This window comes from Salmo salar, chromosome ssa15, assembly GCF_905237065.1.
Source record: "Salmo salar chromosome ssa15, Ssal_v3.1, whole genome shotgun sequence".
Taxonomy (NCBI): Eukaryota; Metazoa; Chordata; class Actinopteri; order Salmoniformes; family Salmonidae; genus Salmo; species Salmo salar.
Window position 1 is genome coordinate 67,327,470 of NC_059456.1, and position 19,744 is coordinate 67,347,213.

Here is a 19,744-nt window from a genome sequence, read left to right on the forward strand (position 1 = left end):
GCCCTGACACACACACACACACACACACACACACACACACACACACACACACACACACACACACACACACACACACACACACACACACACACACACACACACACCACTTTGATTGATTGAATGATTAATTTTTCCCTCTAATGTTTCAGGTGTTGATTTCAGAAGGACTGGGGAAATACGCCAAGGACCCCAAGTTTGTGTCAGCGACCAAGCACGAGATCGCGGACGCCTGCGAGATGACCATCGACGAGATGGAGAGTGCCGCCAGCAACCTGCTGAACGGCAGTATGGGTAATGGGGCGGGGCCAACGGACACAGTGACTTCCACGAGCCTCAGGGAGCACAATCTCGAGGACTACAGCGATGAGGAGCCTGACGCGCGTGGGAAATACGAGGAGGATCTGACCGATGAGATGATATGCATCAGCATCCTATAGCAGTCCCTCACACTACACAGGCTGCGTCTGACATGGCACCCTATTCCCTATAGTGTGCTTCCAGTGCACTATATAGGGAGCGATGTGCCGTTTGGATGCAGCCAACAACCATACAAACAAACAAGAGAACAAAGTGCCTTTCTTTCTGTGGAATGAATGGATGGATGGATGAAAACACTGCCAGCTGGAGAGGAGTGGCGGGATGGAGGGATGGAGGGATGGAATGGCACGCCAAAGATCCAACTTCAGAGGAGTCCCGCCCCTTTCTCTCCGTCTGCTTTGCAGCACCCAATGAAGCAGAGTGAAGTATAAGAGGAGGTTGTCCCAAAGGGGTCGCAGTAATGTTGGGTTTCCTCTTCAACGACTTCATATTTTTTCATACAGAAATCACATATCAGTGAAATTAAGTTCCAATCCTCAGCCAACCCTCCACCTCCCGTTTGCCTTACCCTCTGCACAAAGATACTAAGTGTAGTCAATCATAGACTGAGAGTGGCGGCCATTTTACAGACTGCATTTTGAAACTGTGAACGACCAACATGAGAAAACGGTGTACTCCAATATCGTACTCTCTCCTGCCCAACCAATCAATCTTCAGGGATGACTTAGCAGCCATAATATTTTAATGAAAGGAAAATCTATTAAGTTGTAGATATATTTTAAACCCTCTTAAAAAATATATATTATTTGAAAGAGATACTTTATATGTAGTTATTTATGGCTCGTTACAGGTATAACATATTCCCCATGCCTATTAAATAGATAAGTATCGTTTTATTTGGAATGAATATGAAATTATATTTTATTATGTTTAGCCTTTTTTCCCCCACTACTTTAAGGGGATTCATGTTGATTTAGAATGAATATGTCAGAGGTACTTTTTCTCAAGTGCGCGTACAGTTTGTTTCTACAGAAGTAGGGTTTGCCATTTACCAGCTTAGCTCACTGCCAACAGAAAAGAACTAGTAACGCCAGGTTAGTGGGTTTGATTCCCAGGATCACCCATATGTAAAATATATGTACGCAATGACTAAGACGCTTTGGATAAAAGCGGCTTCTGAAGGGCTTACATAAGGACAACTCGGTACTATCATGGAAATGTGTTTCTGTCCTCCCAACCTTTAATGTGCAACGAAAGTGCCCTTTCAAAAAACACCAAAAGGTAAATATATGCTTTAAAGACACAGCTATTGCCAATAATGCTGTACGATTAAAATGCTTTTTCCCCAAACGTGTCAAGGTCAACATAAACCCGGGTCACGTCAGGGATCTTTGTGAAATGGCGTCACGAAATGTAAATTCCTTGCCAATGGAATATTGTTTACAACGACTAGGGTTTCCTCAGCATTACTACCAGTTCTCTCTCGACACAGAACAACGCTCTCAGTTCAACACATGAATGGTGGAGGGCATTTTAAGATGGCCGCCAATAGTGATGGCCACTCTGTGGGTGTTTTGACGAACAGGGTTAAAATCCTGACATAGTGGTAACAATACCCACTGCATTAGAAGTTATATCACTGGTTCAAGTATATTTCAAATGAATTTCAAATGTAATTAAGATGGTGAGACTGTACTTTTCCCTGTACGTCGTTACTGAGACCTTTGAATCAGTGATCTGCCAAGTGATAGGTGACGGTATATTCCACTAAATTAAAATCATCTTTATTTATACTGTATGCCAATGATTGAAGAAAAAAAAGACAACTTTGAAACAGAAAAGGTTTGTTATACAACTTGTGCACAGCTTTATTTTTTTTGGACTACTTCTGTTTTAAAGATGCATTGAAATGTTGATGGTAATGTTAAAAACCTGTACAGAATGTGTAAATGACAGTTAAAATGATTCACTGTACTTGAAGATTTCTACCCGCTAAAGTTACAGCTAATTCCACTTAGTAGCAAATTAGTTTTACCTAAAAATGTAGTACTTTTTATTTATTTTTTACATTTGCTTGAGTCTCTTGAATATTTGCCTGGAAATACAAATGGACTGCTGATGATTTTCTAATGTTCACAACTGAATAAACTCTACGGCACTAAATGCCTCCAGAGGACAGCATCTGTGCTCTACGTACTCAGCCGGCAGGAATTAGAAAGATAATCAAATCTTACAAGGATTTCTAAGGAATATTATTTTCACAATCACAGCTGTTCTTGAGTCTGCGCTAAAAATCGGTGTGCAAAGCGTTCATGTAAGGTCCTAGATTCAATCAGCTCAAGGGCTCTACTCAATCAGATCCACTTTACCCGACATCCGCATAGTGGTTGTTTTGACGACTCCACCAGCGGTCCTTTATACCTAAAGCGGACATTGCCATTGGTTGCACGGAGTCGCATTAACATAAATCCCATGCAGCCTTGTTTACAAGTTTTAACACTGGAATGTTGAGATGTAATCTACACCTGGATTAGGTTGATAGAAATCCTAATTTCGTTTAATGATTTTCATTTTTAGCGTCATTTCTATATTTCCTGGTTCTGAACTTCTAACGTAACGGGGACATGTGCGGCTTCGTGACAATGATCACAAGAGCAGCTGCTCACCAATCTGACAGCTCCAACGCAGTTACACCTCAGACACTGCCAAAACATCTGCTGTGTGGGTGTTGGCTATCGCCGGATCACGCTTGATCTGATTTAATCTAGGCCCGAGATGACATCTCACATTCCAGTGTTCGAACTTGTAAACAAGGCTGCATGGGATTTCTCTTAATGTGACTCTGTGCGGCCAATGGCAATGTCTGTTTTAGGTATAAGGCCGGGAGCCACTTGTGGATTTGACAGCTCTAACGCTGTCCCACCTCGGACACCGCCAAAACAACTACTATGCGGAGTAGAGCACTAAGATTTAGAAGTCACATTGTTAAGGCTAGCATGAACATACGGGTTAATAGTATGCAAGTGTATGAGAATACTACTGTAACATATTATTGCAGCTCTGCTCAAATTAAGCAATAAGGCACAAGGGGGTGTGGTATGTGGCCAATATACCACGGCTAAGGGATGTTCTTATGCATGACGCAACGTGGAGTGCCTGGATACAGCCTTTAGCCATGGTATTTTGGCCATATACCACAAACCCCTGAGGTGCCTTATTGCTATTATAAACTGGTTATGAACGTAATTGGAGCAGTACAAATAAATGTTTTGTCATTCCTGTGGTATACGGTCTGATATTCCACGGCTGTCAGTCAATCTGCTTTCAGGGCTCGAACCACCCGGTTTATAATAATCAATAGAGTACCATAAGATGTATCATACCAAACATACTTCATTTAAGGCACTTCAATCAAGACAACATACTTCAAAGACACTTTCATGATTGGCAAGGCAACTATCAAAAGCTTAAATCCTTCATAAATCATTTTCAAATAATTGTAAACATAAATGTAAGAATACTACCCAGAGAACGATTAAATCACATCAGAAACTCACTGGGAAATTAGTCTTTCAAAGGTTGATTAATGTTTCTGAATTCAGGTAACTACCTTTATCTAGTGTTTACCACATAGAAATTGAATTATTTACTTCATTTATTATTCATATGAAATGTCAATAGTGCAGTGAAACAGACGTCCCAGCTCTCTCTCATTGTAAATGGAGAGAGGGGTTGGACAGAAAACCAGCATTATCAGGAAAGTAGGGAACACTGCAATCAACAGTGATTCTTAGGGTTGTAGTTTCTGCTGGTTAGCATGCCTTGGCACTTTATTGACTTCCAACGGAGTCTACTACATCTTCCTGATACTGAGTATTAAATAACGAAAAAAAAGCAGCTGCCACTGAGAACCTTGAAGGTACAAGCTCTGCCAGAATTTTACACCAATGGACGGGTTAGACAATGGAAGGCTTATCTGTACTTTTTACGCTACTTAAAAAAAGAAAAAAAAGAATTACATATCAATCGTAAAAAAGAGAAACTTTGACGGTAAAGACAGACGGATGTGTACATGAGTACCTAGCATCCACCTCTGGCTGTTCAGGCCCTTAGGAGATGGCAACGCTGCAGGTTCCACACGTCTGTGTGAAGCTCATCGCTGGGTCTCTAGAGATCCCGGCTGGTACACAGGCACCCCGGGGTCGCTGAGCGCCGGTCGCCCTCTGATGATGTCAGCAGCCTTCTCCGCGATCATAATGGTGGGGGCGTTGAGGTTGCCGCTGACGACGCTGGGCATGATGGAGGCGTCGACCACACGGAGGCCCTCGAGGCCCAGCACGCGCGTCTCTGGGTCCACCACCGCCATTGGGTCAGACGGAGAACCCATCTTACACGTGCAGGACGGATGGTAGGCGCTGTCAGCCTTGTGACGCACAAACGCATCAATCTCGGCGTCTGACTGACACTCAGGCCCTGGCTGTACCTCGGGCCCCCGGAATGGGTCGAAGGCCTTCTGGGAGAAGATCTCCCGAGAAAGCTTGACACACTCCCTGAACTCCCATACATCTGTGTCTGAGGCAGAGAGAGGAGACACACAAGTCACCAACCACACAGGGCCTGTTTCCTCGAACCAGATTAAGACTACACCTGGAATAAAAATACATTTTCAATGGAGATTCTTCAATGAGCATGATTTTCAGTTTGGGAATAGGCTTAATCTGGGTCTAGGAAATAATCCATTCAGAGAATTTTGTTAGGCATGGTCTGGTGACAGTATGTAAGGCAGAACTTACCTGTTGAGAGGTAGTTGGGCTGGATGATTGGGTGCTCTAGAGGGCTGGCGCTCTTCAGCTTTAACCATCCAATACTAGTACTTCTCATTGGTCCCACGTGAACCTGTCACATCAAAACGGGCCAATCGGTTTCCAGTATCAACATTAGTTCATATTTCAGAGACGTGACAGGTTTAGCATAACAACAAACATCATGAGTTTGCTTAAAGCACAAGCTGATCTGCTAACAGGTTAAGGTTCATTGCTACTTCATGGGGAAATCCTAAGTACATGTGAGTGTGAACTTGTACAAACTATAGTAGAGGGTCAATTATTGTAGTATCATTATGTCTCATCTAGGCTCAGTGGTCCAGCTTCAGAAAATGTCTCTAGAAACATCATAACAGGCAATGTTTTTGTCACATTTATGACCGAAGGCAGCGGTTGATAAAGTACTTCCAACATTTCCATATAAATTGCAATAGGAATGGCTACAGATTCTGAGGAATTGGGTTATTCAAACTACATGTCTGCCGTTGTTGCCCCCATTCAAAACAGTGGATTGGATTAGGTGAAAAGGTTCAATAAAATGCAAGTCCTGGTGATAAAGTTCTTGCAAAATTCTCACGCACACTTCCAACTGCTACCACAAATGTGAATGCATCTCTGGGAATGCACTGTGTGTGTGTGCAGGTGTGAGTGGGAAACGCCTTTCACAACATGCAGAGCCTTGGATGAATCAGAGCATGGACATAAGAGGGTGTTTAGCATGGAGAGATTTATCGGGTGTAAGGACACACACGTTCCACAGACATGCCCAAAACACACATCCACACACACAGCTTACCTGGTAAGCTTCTATCTTGGAGGCGACGCGGCCGTGGTCGATGACCTGCGAGGGCAGAAAGTGGAACTGGATGTCGGGGTGGGCCACGCCCCCTCTGCTCCGGATGAAGCCCCCGCTCTCCAGGTGGGCCGTGGCCCCGTATCCTGGGAGTCAGGTGCCATGGTTACCGGGTTAAACAATTTGGATGCTAGACGCAAGTCTAGTGAAATTACATTCTCACAAAATAAAAAGGAGCCATCAGAACCTTCGCTGGTGTGTTTAACCTGTGTACTTGTTTGACCTGTGTACCTGCTTAACTTGTGTAGCTTTGCTGTCCTTGTTTGTTATACCTGTATATTGGAGGAGCCACTCCAGGCCAATCTTGACCATGTGGAAAGGCTTCTGGGCCTTGTACAGGGTGATGGGCTGAGTGCACTGCTGCTGAACATACAGCTCCAGGTGATCCTGAAGATTACTGCCCACTCCTACAGATAGGAACACACACACACACACACACACACACACACACACACACCACGTCAACATTATGTAAGGACATTTATAAAAATAAAAAAACAGTACTACTCTCCACAACTTGAACACACACACACACACCCTGTATATGTAATCATTAGTGAATGTCCTTGAGCTTTGCTACAGCTGCTTTAATGTATTTCACTGGCTCAGTATTATTTGTATATAACTAACTGACTTCTCTGGAAACTTGCCTCAATGGGAATGTCTTACTATGAAACCTAACAGACTTTAGTCGTCAAATCAAATTTTATTTGTCACATACACATGGTTAGCAGATGTTAATGCGAGTGTAGCGAAATGCTTGTGCTTCTAGTTCCGACAGCGCAGTAACATCTAACAAGTAATCTGACAATTCCTCAACAACTACCTAATACACACATATCTAAAAGGGGTGAACGAGAATATGTACATATAAATATATGGATGAGCGATGGCCGAGCTGCATAGGCAAGGTGCAATAGATGGTATAAAATACAGTATATACATATGATATGAGTAATGTAAGATAAGTAAACATTATTAAAGTGGTATTATTTAAAGTGGCATTGTTTAAAGTGACTAGTGATCCATTTGTTTAAGTGACCAGTGATTGGGTCTCCATGTAGGCAGCAGCCTCTCTGAGTTAGTGATGGCTGTTTAGCAGTCTGATGGCCTTGAGATAGAAGCTGTTCTTCAGTCTCTCGGTCCCAGCTTTGATGCACCTGTACTGACCTCGCCTTCTAGATGGTAGCAGTGTGAACAGGCAGTGGCTTGAATGGTTGTTGTCTTTGATGATCTTTTTGGCCTTCCTGTGACATCGGGTGCTGTAGGTGTCATGGAGGACAGGTAGTTTGCCCCGGTGATGCGTTGTGCAGACCGCACCACCCTCTGGAGAGTCTTGCGGTTGAGGGCGGAGCAGTTGCCGTACCAGGCGGTGATACAGCCCAACAGGATGCTCTCGATTGTGGATCTGTAAAAGTGTGTCAGGGTTTTGGGTGACAAGCCAAATTTCTTCAGCCTCCTTTGGTTGAAGAGGTGCTGTTGCGCCTTCTTCACCATGCTGTCTGTGTGGGTGGACCATTTCAGTTTGTCTTTGATGTGTACGCCGAGGAACTTAAAACCTTTCACTTTCTCCACTGCTGTCCCTTCGATGTGGATGGGGGGGTCCTCCCTCCGCTGTTTCCTGAAGTCCACGATCATCTCCTTTGTTTTGTTGACGTTGAGTGAGAGGTTGTTTTCCCGACACCACACTCTGAGTGCCCTCACCTCCTCCCTGTAGGCTGTCTCGTCGTTGTTGGTAATCAAGCCCACTACTGTTGTGTCGTCTGCAAACTTGATGACTGAGTTGGAGACGTGCATGGCCATGCAGTCGTGGGTGAACAGGGAGTACAAGAAGGGGCTGAGCACGCACCCTTGTGGAGCCCCAGTGTTGAGGGTCAGCGAGGTGGAGATGTTGTTTCTTACCTTCACCACCTGGGGGCGGCCCGTCAGAAAGTCCCGGACCCAATTGCACAGGGCGGGGTTGAGGCCCAGGGCCTCCAGCTTGATGATGATGAGATTGGAGGGTACTATGGTGTTGAATGCTAAGCTGTAGTCAATGAACAGCATTCTTACATAGGTATTCCTCTTGTCCAGATGGGATAGGGCAATGTGCAGTGTGATGGGGATTGCATCGTACTGTTCCTTAGTCGTAGTGTGCTTAGTTTAAATTTGTTTCTGTTCTTGTCCATTAGTGTTCTGTATTTTCTCATGTTCTATGTTTTGTGTGGACCCCAGAAAGAATAGCTGCTGCTTTTTCAACAGCTAATGGAAACCACACACACACCACACACACACACACTGCTGCTACTGTGTTTATTGTCTATCCTGATAGCCTAGTCCCTTTTACCCCTACCTACAGTGCATTTGGAAAGTATTCCAGACCCCTTCCCCTTTTCCACAATTTGTTATGTTACAGCCTTATTCTAAAGTGGATTAAATATTTATTTTTCCTCAATCTACACACAATACCCCATAATGACAAAGCGAAAACAGGTTATCATTTTTATGCAAATGTATTAAAAATAAATAACAGAAATACCTTATTTACATAAGTATTCAGACCCTTTGCTATGAGAGTCGAAATTGAGCTCAGGTGCATCCTGTTTCCATTGATCATCCCTGAGATGTTTCTACAACTTGATTGGAGTCCACCTGTGGTAAATTCAATTGATTGGAAATGATTTGGAAAGGCACACACCTGTCTATATAAGGTTCCACATTTGACAGTGCATGTCAGAGCAAACAGCAAGCCAGGAGGTCGAAGGAATTGTGCGTAGAGCTCCAAGACTGTGTCGTAGCACATACCTGGGGAAGGGTACCAAAACATTTCTGCAGCATTAAAGGTCCCCAATAACACAGTGGCCTCTGTCATTCTTAAATGGAAGAAGTTTGGAACCACCAAGACTCTTCCTCGAGCTGGCTGCCCTGCTAAACTGAGCAATCGGGGGAGAAGGGCCTTGGTCAGGGAGTTCAGAGCTCCAGAGCTCCTCTGTGGAGATGGGAGAACCTTCCAGAAGGACAACCATCTCTGCAGCACTCCACCAATCAGGCCTTTATGGTAGAGTGGCCAGACGGAAGCCACTCCTCAGTAAAAGGCACGACAGCCCGCTTGGAATTGGCCAAAAGGGACCTAAAGGACTCTCAGGCCATGATAAACAAGATTTTCTGGTCTGATGAAACCAAGATTGAACTCTTTGGCCTGAATACCAAGCGTCACGTCTAGAGGAAACCTGGAATCATCCCTACGGTGAAGCATGGTGGTGGCGGCATCATGCTGTGGGGATGTTTTTCAGCGGTAGAGACTGGGAAACTAGTCAGAGTCGAGGGCAAGATGAATGGAGCAAAGTACAGAGAGATCCATGATGAAAACCTGCTCCAGAGTGCCAGTGCCCCTGTGACAACAATTTTGGACCTCCTTGTGGCCCCCCTAAATGTGGAGTATGAAATAATTTTTACATAACTAATTTTTGCTATCCTTCTTTTTTTACATCCGTTATTAGACAGTGGCAACGCGGAACACTAATGATTATGAACATGGTCTTTTGCCTGCTAATGTCTGCAATGCAGTGAAGAAAATGATATGACAACAATAACGTCTAATGTAACTGGCCCCTCTAACAGTACAACTGGCCCCAGCTTGGCCCCCCCAGTTGAAATGGTCTAGAACCGCCACTGTCAGGACCTCAGACTGGTGCAAAGATTCACCTTCCCACAGGACAATGACCCTAAGCACTCAGCTAAGACAACGCAGGAGAGGCTTCGGGACAAGGCTCTGCATGTCCTTGAGTGGGCCAGCCAGATCCCGGACTTGAACCCGATCGAACATCTCTGGAGAGACCTGAAAATAGCTGTGAAGCAACGCTCCCCATCCAACCTGACAGAGCTTGGAAGGATCTGCAGAGAAGAATGGGAGAAACTCCCCAAATAAGGGTGTGCCAAGCTTGCAGTGTCATACCCAAGAAGACTTGGTGCTGTAATTTTTTTTAAATCATCAATTTTAGAATAAGGCTGTAATGTAACAAAATTAATACTTTCCGAATGCACTATACATGTAGAAATTACCTCAACTACCTTGTACATTGACTCAGTATCGTTACTCCTTGTATATAGCTTTGTTATTGTTATTTATTGTGTTACTATTATTATTTGCAGAATTTCTTACATTTTAACTCTTCATTGTTGGTTAAGGGCTCGTAAGTAAGCATTTCACAGTCAACTCTACATTTGTACTTGGCGCATGTGACAAATAAAATTTGATTTGAAGGGGGGTCAGGTGGGGTCATTAGGTCACCTGGTAGATGCTGGACCACAGGGATGTCTAGCTGTTTCAGGTCATCAGCGTTGCCCACCCCGGACAGCATGAGAAGCTGTGGGGAGTTGATGGCCCCACCACTGAGAATGACCTCCTTTTCAGCAAAAACCTGAGAGAGAGAAGAGATGAAGAGAGAGATATGTGAGGGGTTATAGGCTGTTGAATTTCCCAAAGACCTACCTGCTTCTTCTCCCCGTTCTGAGTGTACTCCACACCCACAGCTCTCCTCCCATCAAACAGGATCCTGGTGGTCAGACATTGCACCTCTGTCCTCAGGTTGGCTCGGTTAAGGACCGGCCGCAGGTACGCACTGGCTGTGCTCCACCTCTTACCTTGGGGACGGTGGGGTAGTAGGAGAAAGAGGGGGATGAGAAGAAGATTATGAAGAGATAAGTCTGTTTATAATGCAATTCCCTACTTCTTTGACTTGTACAGATACAGACGTGTGCATACACTGAGTGTACAAACATTAGGAACAACTTCCTAATATTGAGTTGTACCCCCTTATGCCCTCAGAACGGCCTCAATTCGGCAGGGCATGGACTCTACAAGGTGTAGAAAGCGTTCCACAGGGATGCTGGCCCATGTTTACTACAATGCTTCCCACAGCTGTGTCAAGTTGGCTGGATGTCCTTTGGGTGGTGGACTATTCTTGATACACACAGGAAACTGTTGAGCGTGAAAAACCCAGCAGCGGTGCAGTTCATGAAACAAACTGGTGCGCCTTGCACCTACTACCATACCCCGTTCAAAGGCACTTCAATCTTTTGTCTTGCCCATTCACCCTCTGAATGGCACACACATGTCTCAAGGCTTAATAATCCTTCTTTAACCTGTCTCCCCCCCCCATTCATCTACACTGATTGAAGTGGATTTAACAAGTGACATCAATACGGCGTCATAGCTTTCCCCTGAATTCACCGGGTCAGTCTGTCATGGAAAGAGCAGGTGTTCCTAATGTTTTGTCCACTCAGTGTATGTGCGCATATCTTTAATTCATCCCCTACCTTCATAGATGGTCATGTCCATCCAGCCCAAGCCCTCCTGCTGAAAGCCGTTCATGTCATTAGTGAAGGGGTACCCAGCCTGCTGGCCAGCCTCTATGAAGGCCCGGTGTAGAGGGTGGTTCGTCTTCCCCCGGGACACATGCAGGGGCCCGCTGCCTCCCCGGTACCGGTCGCCTCCCAGCTCGTGGCACTGGGCCTTGCGGAAGTAGGGTAGGCAGTGGTCGTAGTCCCAGCCCTCCGCCCCCTCCCTCTGCCAGCGGTTGTAGTCCTCACCGTGGCCCCGGATGTACACCATGGCGTTGAGAGAGGAGGAGCCACCCCACACCCTGCCGCGGGGCCAGTACATCACCCGGTTGTTCATGTGCTCCTGGGGCAGGGTGTGGTAGAACCAGTTGACCTTGTCGTCACACAGGTTGTAGGTGAGGGCGGCCGGCATGTGGATCTTCCAGGAGAGGCGGACGTTGCCCAGGGTCCTGTCCTTAGGGCCGGCCTCCAGCAGGAGCACTGACTCCTGGGGATCCTCCGTGAGACGGTTGGCCAGGACGCAGCCCGCCGAGCCAGCGCCCACGATGACATAGTTGAAGGACGGGGTGCTGGGTTTGGCTGCTGTGGTGCTGTACCTGGGAGAGGGGTCCCAGTCCCTCCTTCTGTTCAGGGCATTGGGGGACCCTCTTAACCAGGCTGACACACACCTGCCCACTCCCATCCCCATACTGAACCCAACTTTGCCTGAAGCAGCTGCAGAGAGCATCCCGATGGCTTTGATGGCACACCTGCACAATAAAATACATTAAGAAATATGACATGTTTTTTTTTGTGTGTAGAAAAAAATAACAGATGATTTCAAGCATATCACTTCCGAGGTCAATGATATTATGTAAACGCTTGGAAAACAGAAGATTAGTGGAACAAATATTGTAAAAACAGCACAACTCAAGTCCATGCACAACTCAAGTCCATGCACAGGCAGTCACATGATGCGCACAAGTTTGAGATTCTAGGAACAAGATGACAAAATGAAAACATGATACAGGACCCTACTTGTATCATATTGCTAGTCTAGTTGAATAATGTATGGGCTTCACGCACTATACTGGGAGGGGCTATAGATAGAGGGAATTAACGCCTTCCTTCTCGAGTTTCAGTTACAACATAGCAAATAACTTTAATCAAAAAAAAGAGAGAAATGTTTGCAACATCAACTATATATTTTTTGCAATTACGTTTTTTTGTACGTGTCAATAAAAACACATATGTGTATGTTATGATTTTTAAAAGATGCAGGCAATAAGACGATATAAAACTTTGAAGCGGGGTCACAGCAATTCAGAAAACGGCGAAGAAGTTTGCGAACTGTGGTTGTGGTTGACACAAAGTGTCATTAAACTTCGCTCACTTTATGTGGGTAAACATGGAAATAACGGGGGAAAAAAACGGGTTTACTTACCGTTATACTTGATCGCATCGACCTATATCTTTCAACACTGTCACACTGTGCAGAGACAAGAGGGCGGAGTTTACGGTCTGCTTGCCACGGGGTGCTTGATTTGGCTTGCAGTGCGCGCCGGGAACAGCAAAGTGGTAACAGTTCCACCATGATCTGTCCTACTCAACAACATATATAACATCTCAAATCAAATCAAAGTTTATTTGACACGTGGGCCGAATACAACAGGTGTGGACCTTACAGTGAAATGCTTACTTACAGGCGCTAACCAGCAGTGCAGTTTCTAAGTAAAAGAAAAGGAATTAGGTGAACAATAGCTAAGTAAAGAAATAAAAACAACAGTAAAAAAGACAGTGAAAAATAACAGTAGCGAGGCTATATACAGTAGCAAGGCTATAACAGTTGCAATGCTATATACAGGCACCGGTTAGTCGGGCTGATTGAGGTAGTATGTACATGTAGGTATGGTTAAAGTGACTATGCATATATGATAAACAGAGAGTAGCAGTAGCATAAAAGAGGGGTTAGGGGGGTAGCCATTTGATTACCTGTTCAGGATTCTTATGGCTTGGGGGTAAAAACTGTTGAGAAGCCTTTTGGTCCTAGACTTGGCGTTCCGGTACCGCTTGCCATGCGGTAGTAGAGAGACCAGTCTATGACTGGGGTGGCTGGGGTCTTTGACCATTTTTAGGGCCTTCCTCTGACACCGCCTGGTGTAGAGGTCCTGGATGACAGGCATTTTAGCCCCAGTGATGTACTGGGCCGTACGCACTACCCTCTGTAGTGCCTTGTGGTCGGAGGCCGAGCAGTTGCCGTACCAGGCAGTGATGCAACCAGTCAGGATGCTCTCGATGTTGCAGCTGTAGAACCTTTTGAGGATCTGAGGACCCATGCCAAATCTTTTTAGTTTCCTGAGGGGGAATAGGCTTTGTTGTGACCTCTTTATGACTGTCTTGGTGTGTTTGGACCATTCTAGTTTGTTGGTGATGTGGACACCAAGGAACTTGAAGCTCTCAACCTGCTCCACTACAGCCCCATCGATGAGAATGGGGGCGTGCTCGGTCCTCCTTTTCCTGTAGTCCACAATCATCTGGATTGCTAATGCTGTGTATTGGCCATTGAGAGGCTTTGAAGCCATCGGTTGGCCATATTGCACTCCCTAGTAGGAGCAGTCCGCCATAGGAATGAATGGAATTTGACAGTATTTAATTAAACGTTTCAAGGACAAAATTACATGTATTTAAGGGTGCGTTCATAAATCCACTCTGGAGTGCTAGAATGCACTCTGGGCGTTCATAAATTCAGAGCGTTGTTAGATTGCCCATTCATAAATTCAGAGCGTTTCGTTCCCGGTGTGTTCAGAACACACACTGGACCCTCTGGTCGAGTAGTAGGGTTGATCAGAGCGTTCTGACCTCCCAACTGCAGTCAAGCACCCAACCTAACTTGCTAACGTTGGCTAGCTTGCTAGCTACATCCAGACACAAATGAGAGAGCACCCCACTCTGATCATTTTACTCGCCCCAGCAGAGCTTTTTTTGGTGTTATCCAGAGCGTTGGTGACTAACTGTGCTGCCGGAAACAATTTAATTACGATTTTTGGCCGGCGTTAACTGACACCGGCCATATTCAACGGGTGTTGAGCGTTCATAAATTCATCAGTTATTCTGCGCTCTGGCACACTCAGACGAGAGTGCTCTGAATTCGGATTATAGACAGAGTGAGGACAGTAACATTTGTACTCTCAACAACAACAAAAATTGTTTTAAGGAAAATGTTTTTATATATATGTTCAGCTCACATAATATAATTTAAATGTATTCATTAAGGTGTATGTAATATAATAAACTAGTCAAAAAAGAATGTAGATATTAAAAAATGCATTTCTATAGCTTCCAAAATATTTTTTTTACAACGGAGGAGCAGTACCAAGATGGCTGCGGTGTGGCTTCAATACAGTGCCCCCTGGTAGTCATGCAGGGTTCATACACATCATTGGCCCTGCCATGGGACCCTGCAATCCAGAGCTCTGGGTGCCAAGCGCACTTCACGGTACATACTGTAGCTTGTCCTCATATTTAACCAAGACTCACCGTCAGTAGGCGGATGGATTTGGGGCTCTCAAGAGTTTATTATAGGGCAGACTCTTTCATGTGATATTTATGTTGCAACTACAGATGACTAAAGTTATATTTTCAATCATGAGGACCTTGATATTGATTTTATTCTCTAAATTGCTTACTGCTCAGCCATCACCCTCAATTGTGCGTCACTTGAGTGGGTGTAGTCACTGACTTGGTCTTCCTGGCTGGGTTGCCCCCCCCCCCCCTTGGGTTGTGCCGTGGCAGAGATCTTTGTGGGCTATACTCGGCCTTGTCCCAGGATGGTAAGTTGGTGGTTGGCGAAATCCCTCCAGTGGTGTGGGGGCTGTGCTTTGGCAAAGTGGGTGGGGTTGTATCCTGCCTGTTTGGCCCTGTCCGGGGGTTTCATCGGATGGGGCCACAGTGTCTCCTGACCCCTCCTGTCTCAGCCTCCAGTATTTATGCTGCAGTAGTTTATGTGTCGGGGGGCTAGGGTCAGTCTGTTACATCTGGAGTATTTCTCTTGTCTTATCCAGTGTCCTGTGTGAATTTAAATATGCTCTCTCTAATTCTCTCTTTCTTTCTTTCTCTCTCTCGGAGGACCTGAGCCCTAGGACCATGCCTCAGGACTACCTGGCATGATGACTCCTTGCTGTCCTCAGTCCACCTGGCCGTGCTGCTGCTCCAGTTTCAACTGTTCTGCCTGCGGCTATGGAACCCTGACCTGTTCACCGGACGTGCTACCTGTCCCAGACCTGCTGTCCCAGACCTGCTTATTTTATTATAATAACATAAATCATTTGCATATACTGATGGAATTTATACTACACTGAACAAAAAAGTAAACTCAACATGCAACAATTTCAAAGGTTTTACTGAGTTACAGTTCATGTAAGGAAATCCGTCATTTGAAATAAATAAATGAGGCCCTAATCTATGGATTTCACATGATTGGGAATACAGATATTCATCTGTTGGTCGCAGTTATCTTTAAAAAAAAAAACGAAGGGACGTGGATCAGAAAACCAGTCATTTGCCTCATGCAAACCATCATTTGCCTCATGCAGCAAGACACATCTCCGTCGCATAGAGATGATCAGGCTGTGATTGTGGCCTGTGGAATGTTGTCCCACTCCTCTTGAATGGCTGTGCGAAGTTTCTGGATATTGGTGGGAACTGGGATGCTGTCATAAAAGTCGATCCAGATCATCCCAAACATGCTCTAGTGAGGACGACGTGCACGCAGATGAGCTTCCTTGAGATGATTTTTGGTTGTGCAAACCCAAAGGTTTCTTCAGCTGTCTGGGTGGCAAAATTTATTTGACATAAACTGTGTTCCCTTTTATTGTGTCTTTCTAAGTGGATCAAGAGGAAGAGTCTTTTCACAAGATTCATGACGAGGAAAAACCAGCAAGCCTTCTAATAGTCCGTCTTGTATACTTAGCTGGTGGCACTGGTGGCCTGCTCTCTGTGTATGTTTGTTCCAAAGTTACCTACCACCTCTCTTATGTTCTTTGTTTTGAAGTAAAATTCCCACTTCACTAAGCTGCCGAAGGCCTACGAGGTACTTGTTTTCAGTGTTCGTGGTGTACCCTGCAGAAAACCATGTCTTCCAAAGAGCTGTGCTAGCTTTTGCTGAGTTCCTGCAGTGGCATGGTGTCTTAAATTGAACACGGTTGCCTCCCTGTGGCTAAATATGGAAGTAAAGTCTGTAACACATTCCTCTCTTCCAGCCTTGCTTTCCAGCCAAAGCAGTGCCCAAACAAACTGACAGGCAACAACTTTGTTTTGAGAAATTCTTCAAGAATTCTAAACCAGATTAAGCATGTTTATAAGGTACCTCTGTATACACCCTGATATGCTTAATCCTTCTTTTGTTCCTTCTAGGTCTGATAAGGTGTTTGTTGAGTGGAAGGAGAAGAGACTGGCCACAATTGAAGACTTATATACTGCTCAAAAAAATAAAGGGAACACTTAAACAACACATCCTAGATCTGAATGAAAGAAATAATCTTATTAAATACTTTTTTCTTTACATAGTTGAATGTGCTGACAACAAAATCACACAAAAATAATCAATGGAAATCCAATTTATCAACCCATGGAGGTCTGGATTTGGAGTCACACTCAAAATTAAAGTGGAAAACCACACTACAGGCTGATCCAACTTTGATGTAATGTCCTTAAAACAAGTAAAAATGAGGCTCAGCAGTGTGTGTGGCCTCCACGTGCCTGTATGACCTCCCTACAATGCCTGGGCATGCTCCTGATGAGGTGGCGGATGGTCTCCTGAGGGGTCTCCTCCCAGACCTGGACTAAAGCATCCACCAACTCCTGGACAGTCTGTGGTGCAACGTGGCGTTGGTGGATGGAGCGAGACATGATGTCCCAGATGTGCTCAATTGGATTCAGGTCTGGGAAAAGGGCGGGCCAGTGCATAGCATCAATGCCTTCCTCTTGCAGGAACTGCTGACACACTCCAGCCACATGAGGTCTAGCATTGTCTTGCATTAGGAGGAACCCAGGGCCAACCGCACCAGCATATGGTCTCACAAGGGGTCTGAGGATCTCATCTCGGTACCTAATGGCAGTCAGGCTACCTCTGGCGAGCACATGGAGGGCTGTGCGGCCCCCCAAAGAAATGCCACCCCACACCATGACTGACCCACCGCCAAACCGGTCATGCTGGAGGATGTTGCAGGCAGCAGAACGTTCTCCACGGCGTCTCCAGACTCTGTCACGTCTGTCATGTGCTCAGTGTGAACCTGCTTTCATCTGTGAAGAGCACAGGGCGCCAGTGGCGAATTTGCCAATCTTGGTGTTCTCTGGCAAATGCCAAACGTCTTGCACGGTGTTGGGCTGTAAGCACAACCCCCACCTGTGGACGTCGGGCCCTCATACCACCCTCATGGAGACTGTTTCTGACCGTTTGAGCAGACACATGCACATTTGTGAACTGCTGGAGGTCATTTTGCAGGGCTCTGGCAGTGCTTCTCCTGCTCCTCCTTGCACAAAGGCAGAGGTAGCGGTCCTGCTGCTGGGTTGTTGCCCTCCTACGGCCTCCTCCACGTCTCCTGATGTACTGGATTGTCTCCTGGTAGCGCCTCCATGCTCTGGACACTACGCTGACAGACACAGCAAACCTTCTTGCCACAGCTCGCATTGATGTGCCATCCTGGATGAGCTGCACTACCTGAGCCACTTGTGTGGGTTGTAGACTCCGTCTCATGCTACCACTAGAGTGAAAGCACCGCCAGCATTCAAAAGTGACCAAAACGTCAGCCAGGAAGCATAGGAACTGAGAAGTGGTCTGTGGTCCCCACCTGCATAACCACTCCTTTATTGGGGGTGTCATGCTAATTGCCTATAATTTCCACCTGTTGTCTATTCCATTTGCACAACAGCATGTGAAATTTATTGTCAATCAGTGTTGCTTCCTAAGTGGACAGTTTGATTTCACAGAAGTGGGATTGACTTGGAGTTACATTGTGTTGTTTAAGTGTTCCCTTTATTTTTTTGAGCAGTGTATATAGATAAGCAATTAGCATCATTCATCCAATTAAAGAATAAATTCAAACTCTCTCAATCATATTTTATGTTATTTACCATTCAGACACTATATCAAAGGGAAAATTCTAAATGTTGATAACCTCCCTGTACAACATTCGTTTTGGTCCACTACAGCACCCTCCCAACTCAAAACACCTCATCTCACAGTTTGTTTCCAACTATACAGAGGCCTCTACTAGTCATCTCAAGGAGACCTGGGGTAAAGAGTTCAATATTGAGATCTCAGATGATCTATGGGGAGAAGCCCTGTCTAGAATTCACTCTTGTTCCATCAATGAAAATATCGATTAATACAATACAAAGTCATCCATAGAATTCATTACTCCAAAACCAAATTACATAGAATTTAACCCCAGGTCTCCTCACTGTGTGACAAATGTAAAGCCTCAGAGGATTCATTAATTCGTCTTTTTTGGCTCTGCCCCCTAATTAATCATTTTTGGAGGAACATCTTTGATTGGCATTCAAAGGTATATGAGAAGGCCATTGAACCTGACCCAGAACTTGCTTTCTTTTGCTGCTCAGAGTCTGTTCTAAGATCGTCCTATGAGGAACAACAGGCTCTGATGTTTGGAATGGTGGCTGCAAAAGAAATTCTCCTCACAGAATGGAAGTTAGCTATCCCCCTTGCTTCTGTAGATGGCAAGCAGAAAAGATTAACATCAAACATTAAAAAAAATAAAAAATCACGACTAACTCCTCCAGAAGGTTTCTTGAGATTTGGGGTCCGTTTCTGGACTTTCTGGACTGATTGTGAACACTGATTAGGAACGCTTATTTTGTTGTTGTAACTGTCATAGTGTTGTTCTATTCTTGTCCCATGTCTTGCTTAGGCAATACTTCACTTCATATGTCTGGTAGCTGTGTTTTTTGTGTTTTTGTTTTGTACTAAATTGTAAAAGAATATATATATATATATATATATATATAGGGAACACACATCACGAACTAACTGTGTCTGAATGTAGACATAATTAGGATTAATGTGTTCCCCTCTACCCTAGTGTTAATTACTATTACATATATGTGTCTATCTCGCTGTTTCCTTCCACGTACATATTAGACAAAGAAGAAAATCAGTGAATAAATACCTTATAGATCAGTGGTTCTCAAAGTGGTGGTAGCAAGGTTTTGGGGTTTGCCAGTGTGAAACTGAAAAATATATACAGCGCATTCGGAAAGTATTCAGACCCCTTAACTTTTTCCACACTTTGTTACGTTACAGCCTTATTCTAAAATGGATGAAATATTTTTTTCCCCTCATCAATCTACACACAATACCCAATAATGACAAAGCAAAAACATGTTTTTAGAAATGTTTGCAAATTTATAAAAAAATTAAAAAACTGAAATA

The 19,744-nt window shown here is 44.8% G+C and overlaps 2 protein-coding genes across 6 annotated transcripts in view; one reads left to right on the top strand and one right to left on the bottom strand.

Annotated features, from left to right (window-relative positions):
* The window catches only part of LOC106571974 (voltage-dependent L-type calcium channel subunit alpha-1D), an 86,252-nt gene extending 83,758 nt beyond the window's left edge, over positions 1-2,494 (top strand). For all 5 annotated transcript variants that reach the window (XM_045695964.1, XM_045695968.1, XM_045695966.1 and 2 more), the window contains one exon: positions 150-2,494. In XM_045695964.1, coding sequence (XP_045551920.1) covers positions 150-437 — 288 coding nt within the window. In that variant the 3' untranslated portion in view covers positions 438-2,494. The remainder of the gene's footprint in view (positions 1-149) is intronic.
* Positions 2,158-12,876, bottom strand: chdh (choline dehydrogenase). Its single transcript, XM_014145597.2, has 8 exons — positions 12,740-12,876; positions 11,293-12,065; positions 10,466-10,617; positions 10,265-10,394; positions 6,267-6,401; positions 5,938-6,080; positions 5,112-5,214; positions 2,158-4,890 (listed from the first exon to the last, which is right to left on the bottom strand). Exons 2-8 carry the CDS (start codon positions 12,041-12,043, stop codon positions 4,472-4,474), a joined length of 1,833 nt encoding a protein of 610 aa, XP_014001072.1. The 5' UTR covers positions 12,044-12,065; positions 12,740-12,876; the 3' UTR covers positions 2,158-4,471.
* Between the last annotated feature and the right edge of the window lie 6,868 nt (positions 12,877-19,744).

Bases quoted from the DNA above. Each gene is read 5' to 3' on its own strand.
- chdh (XM_014145597.2), bottom strand. From the start codon at position 12,043: ATGCTCTCTGCAGCTGCTTCAGGCAAAGTTGGGTTCAGTATGGGGATG. The intron at 6,402-10,264 runs GTGACCTAATGA...TCCTATCTGTAG, and splicing joins TGTGGTCCAGCATCTACCAG to GAGTGGGCAGTAATCTTCAG. The intron at 5,215-5,937 runs GTAAGCTGTGTG...TTGATGTGACAG, and splicing joins CCAAGATAGAAGCTTACCAG to GTTCACGTGGGACCAATGAG.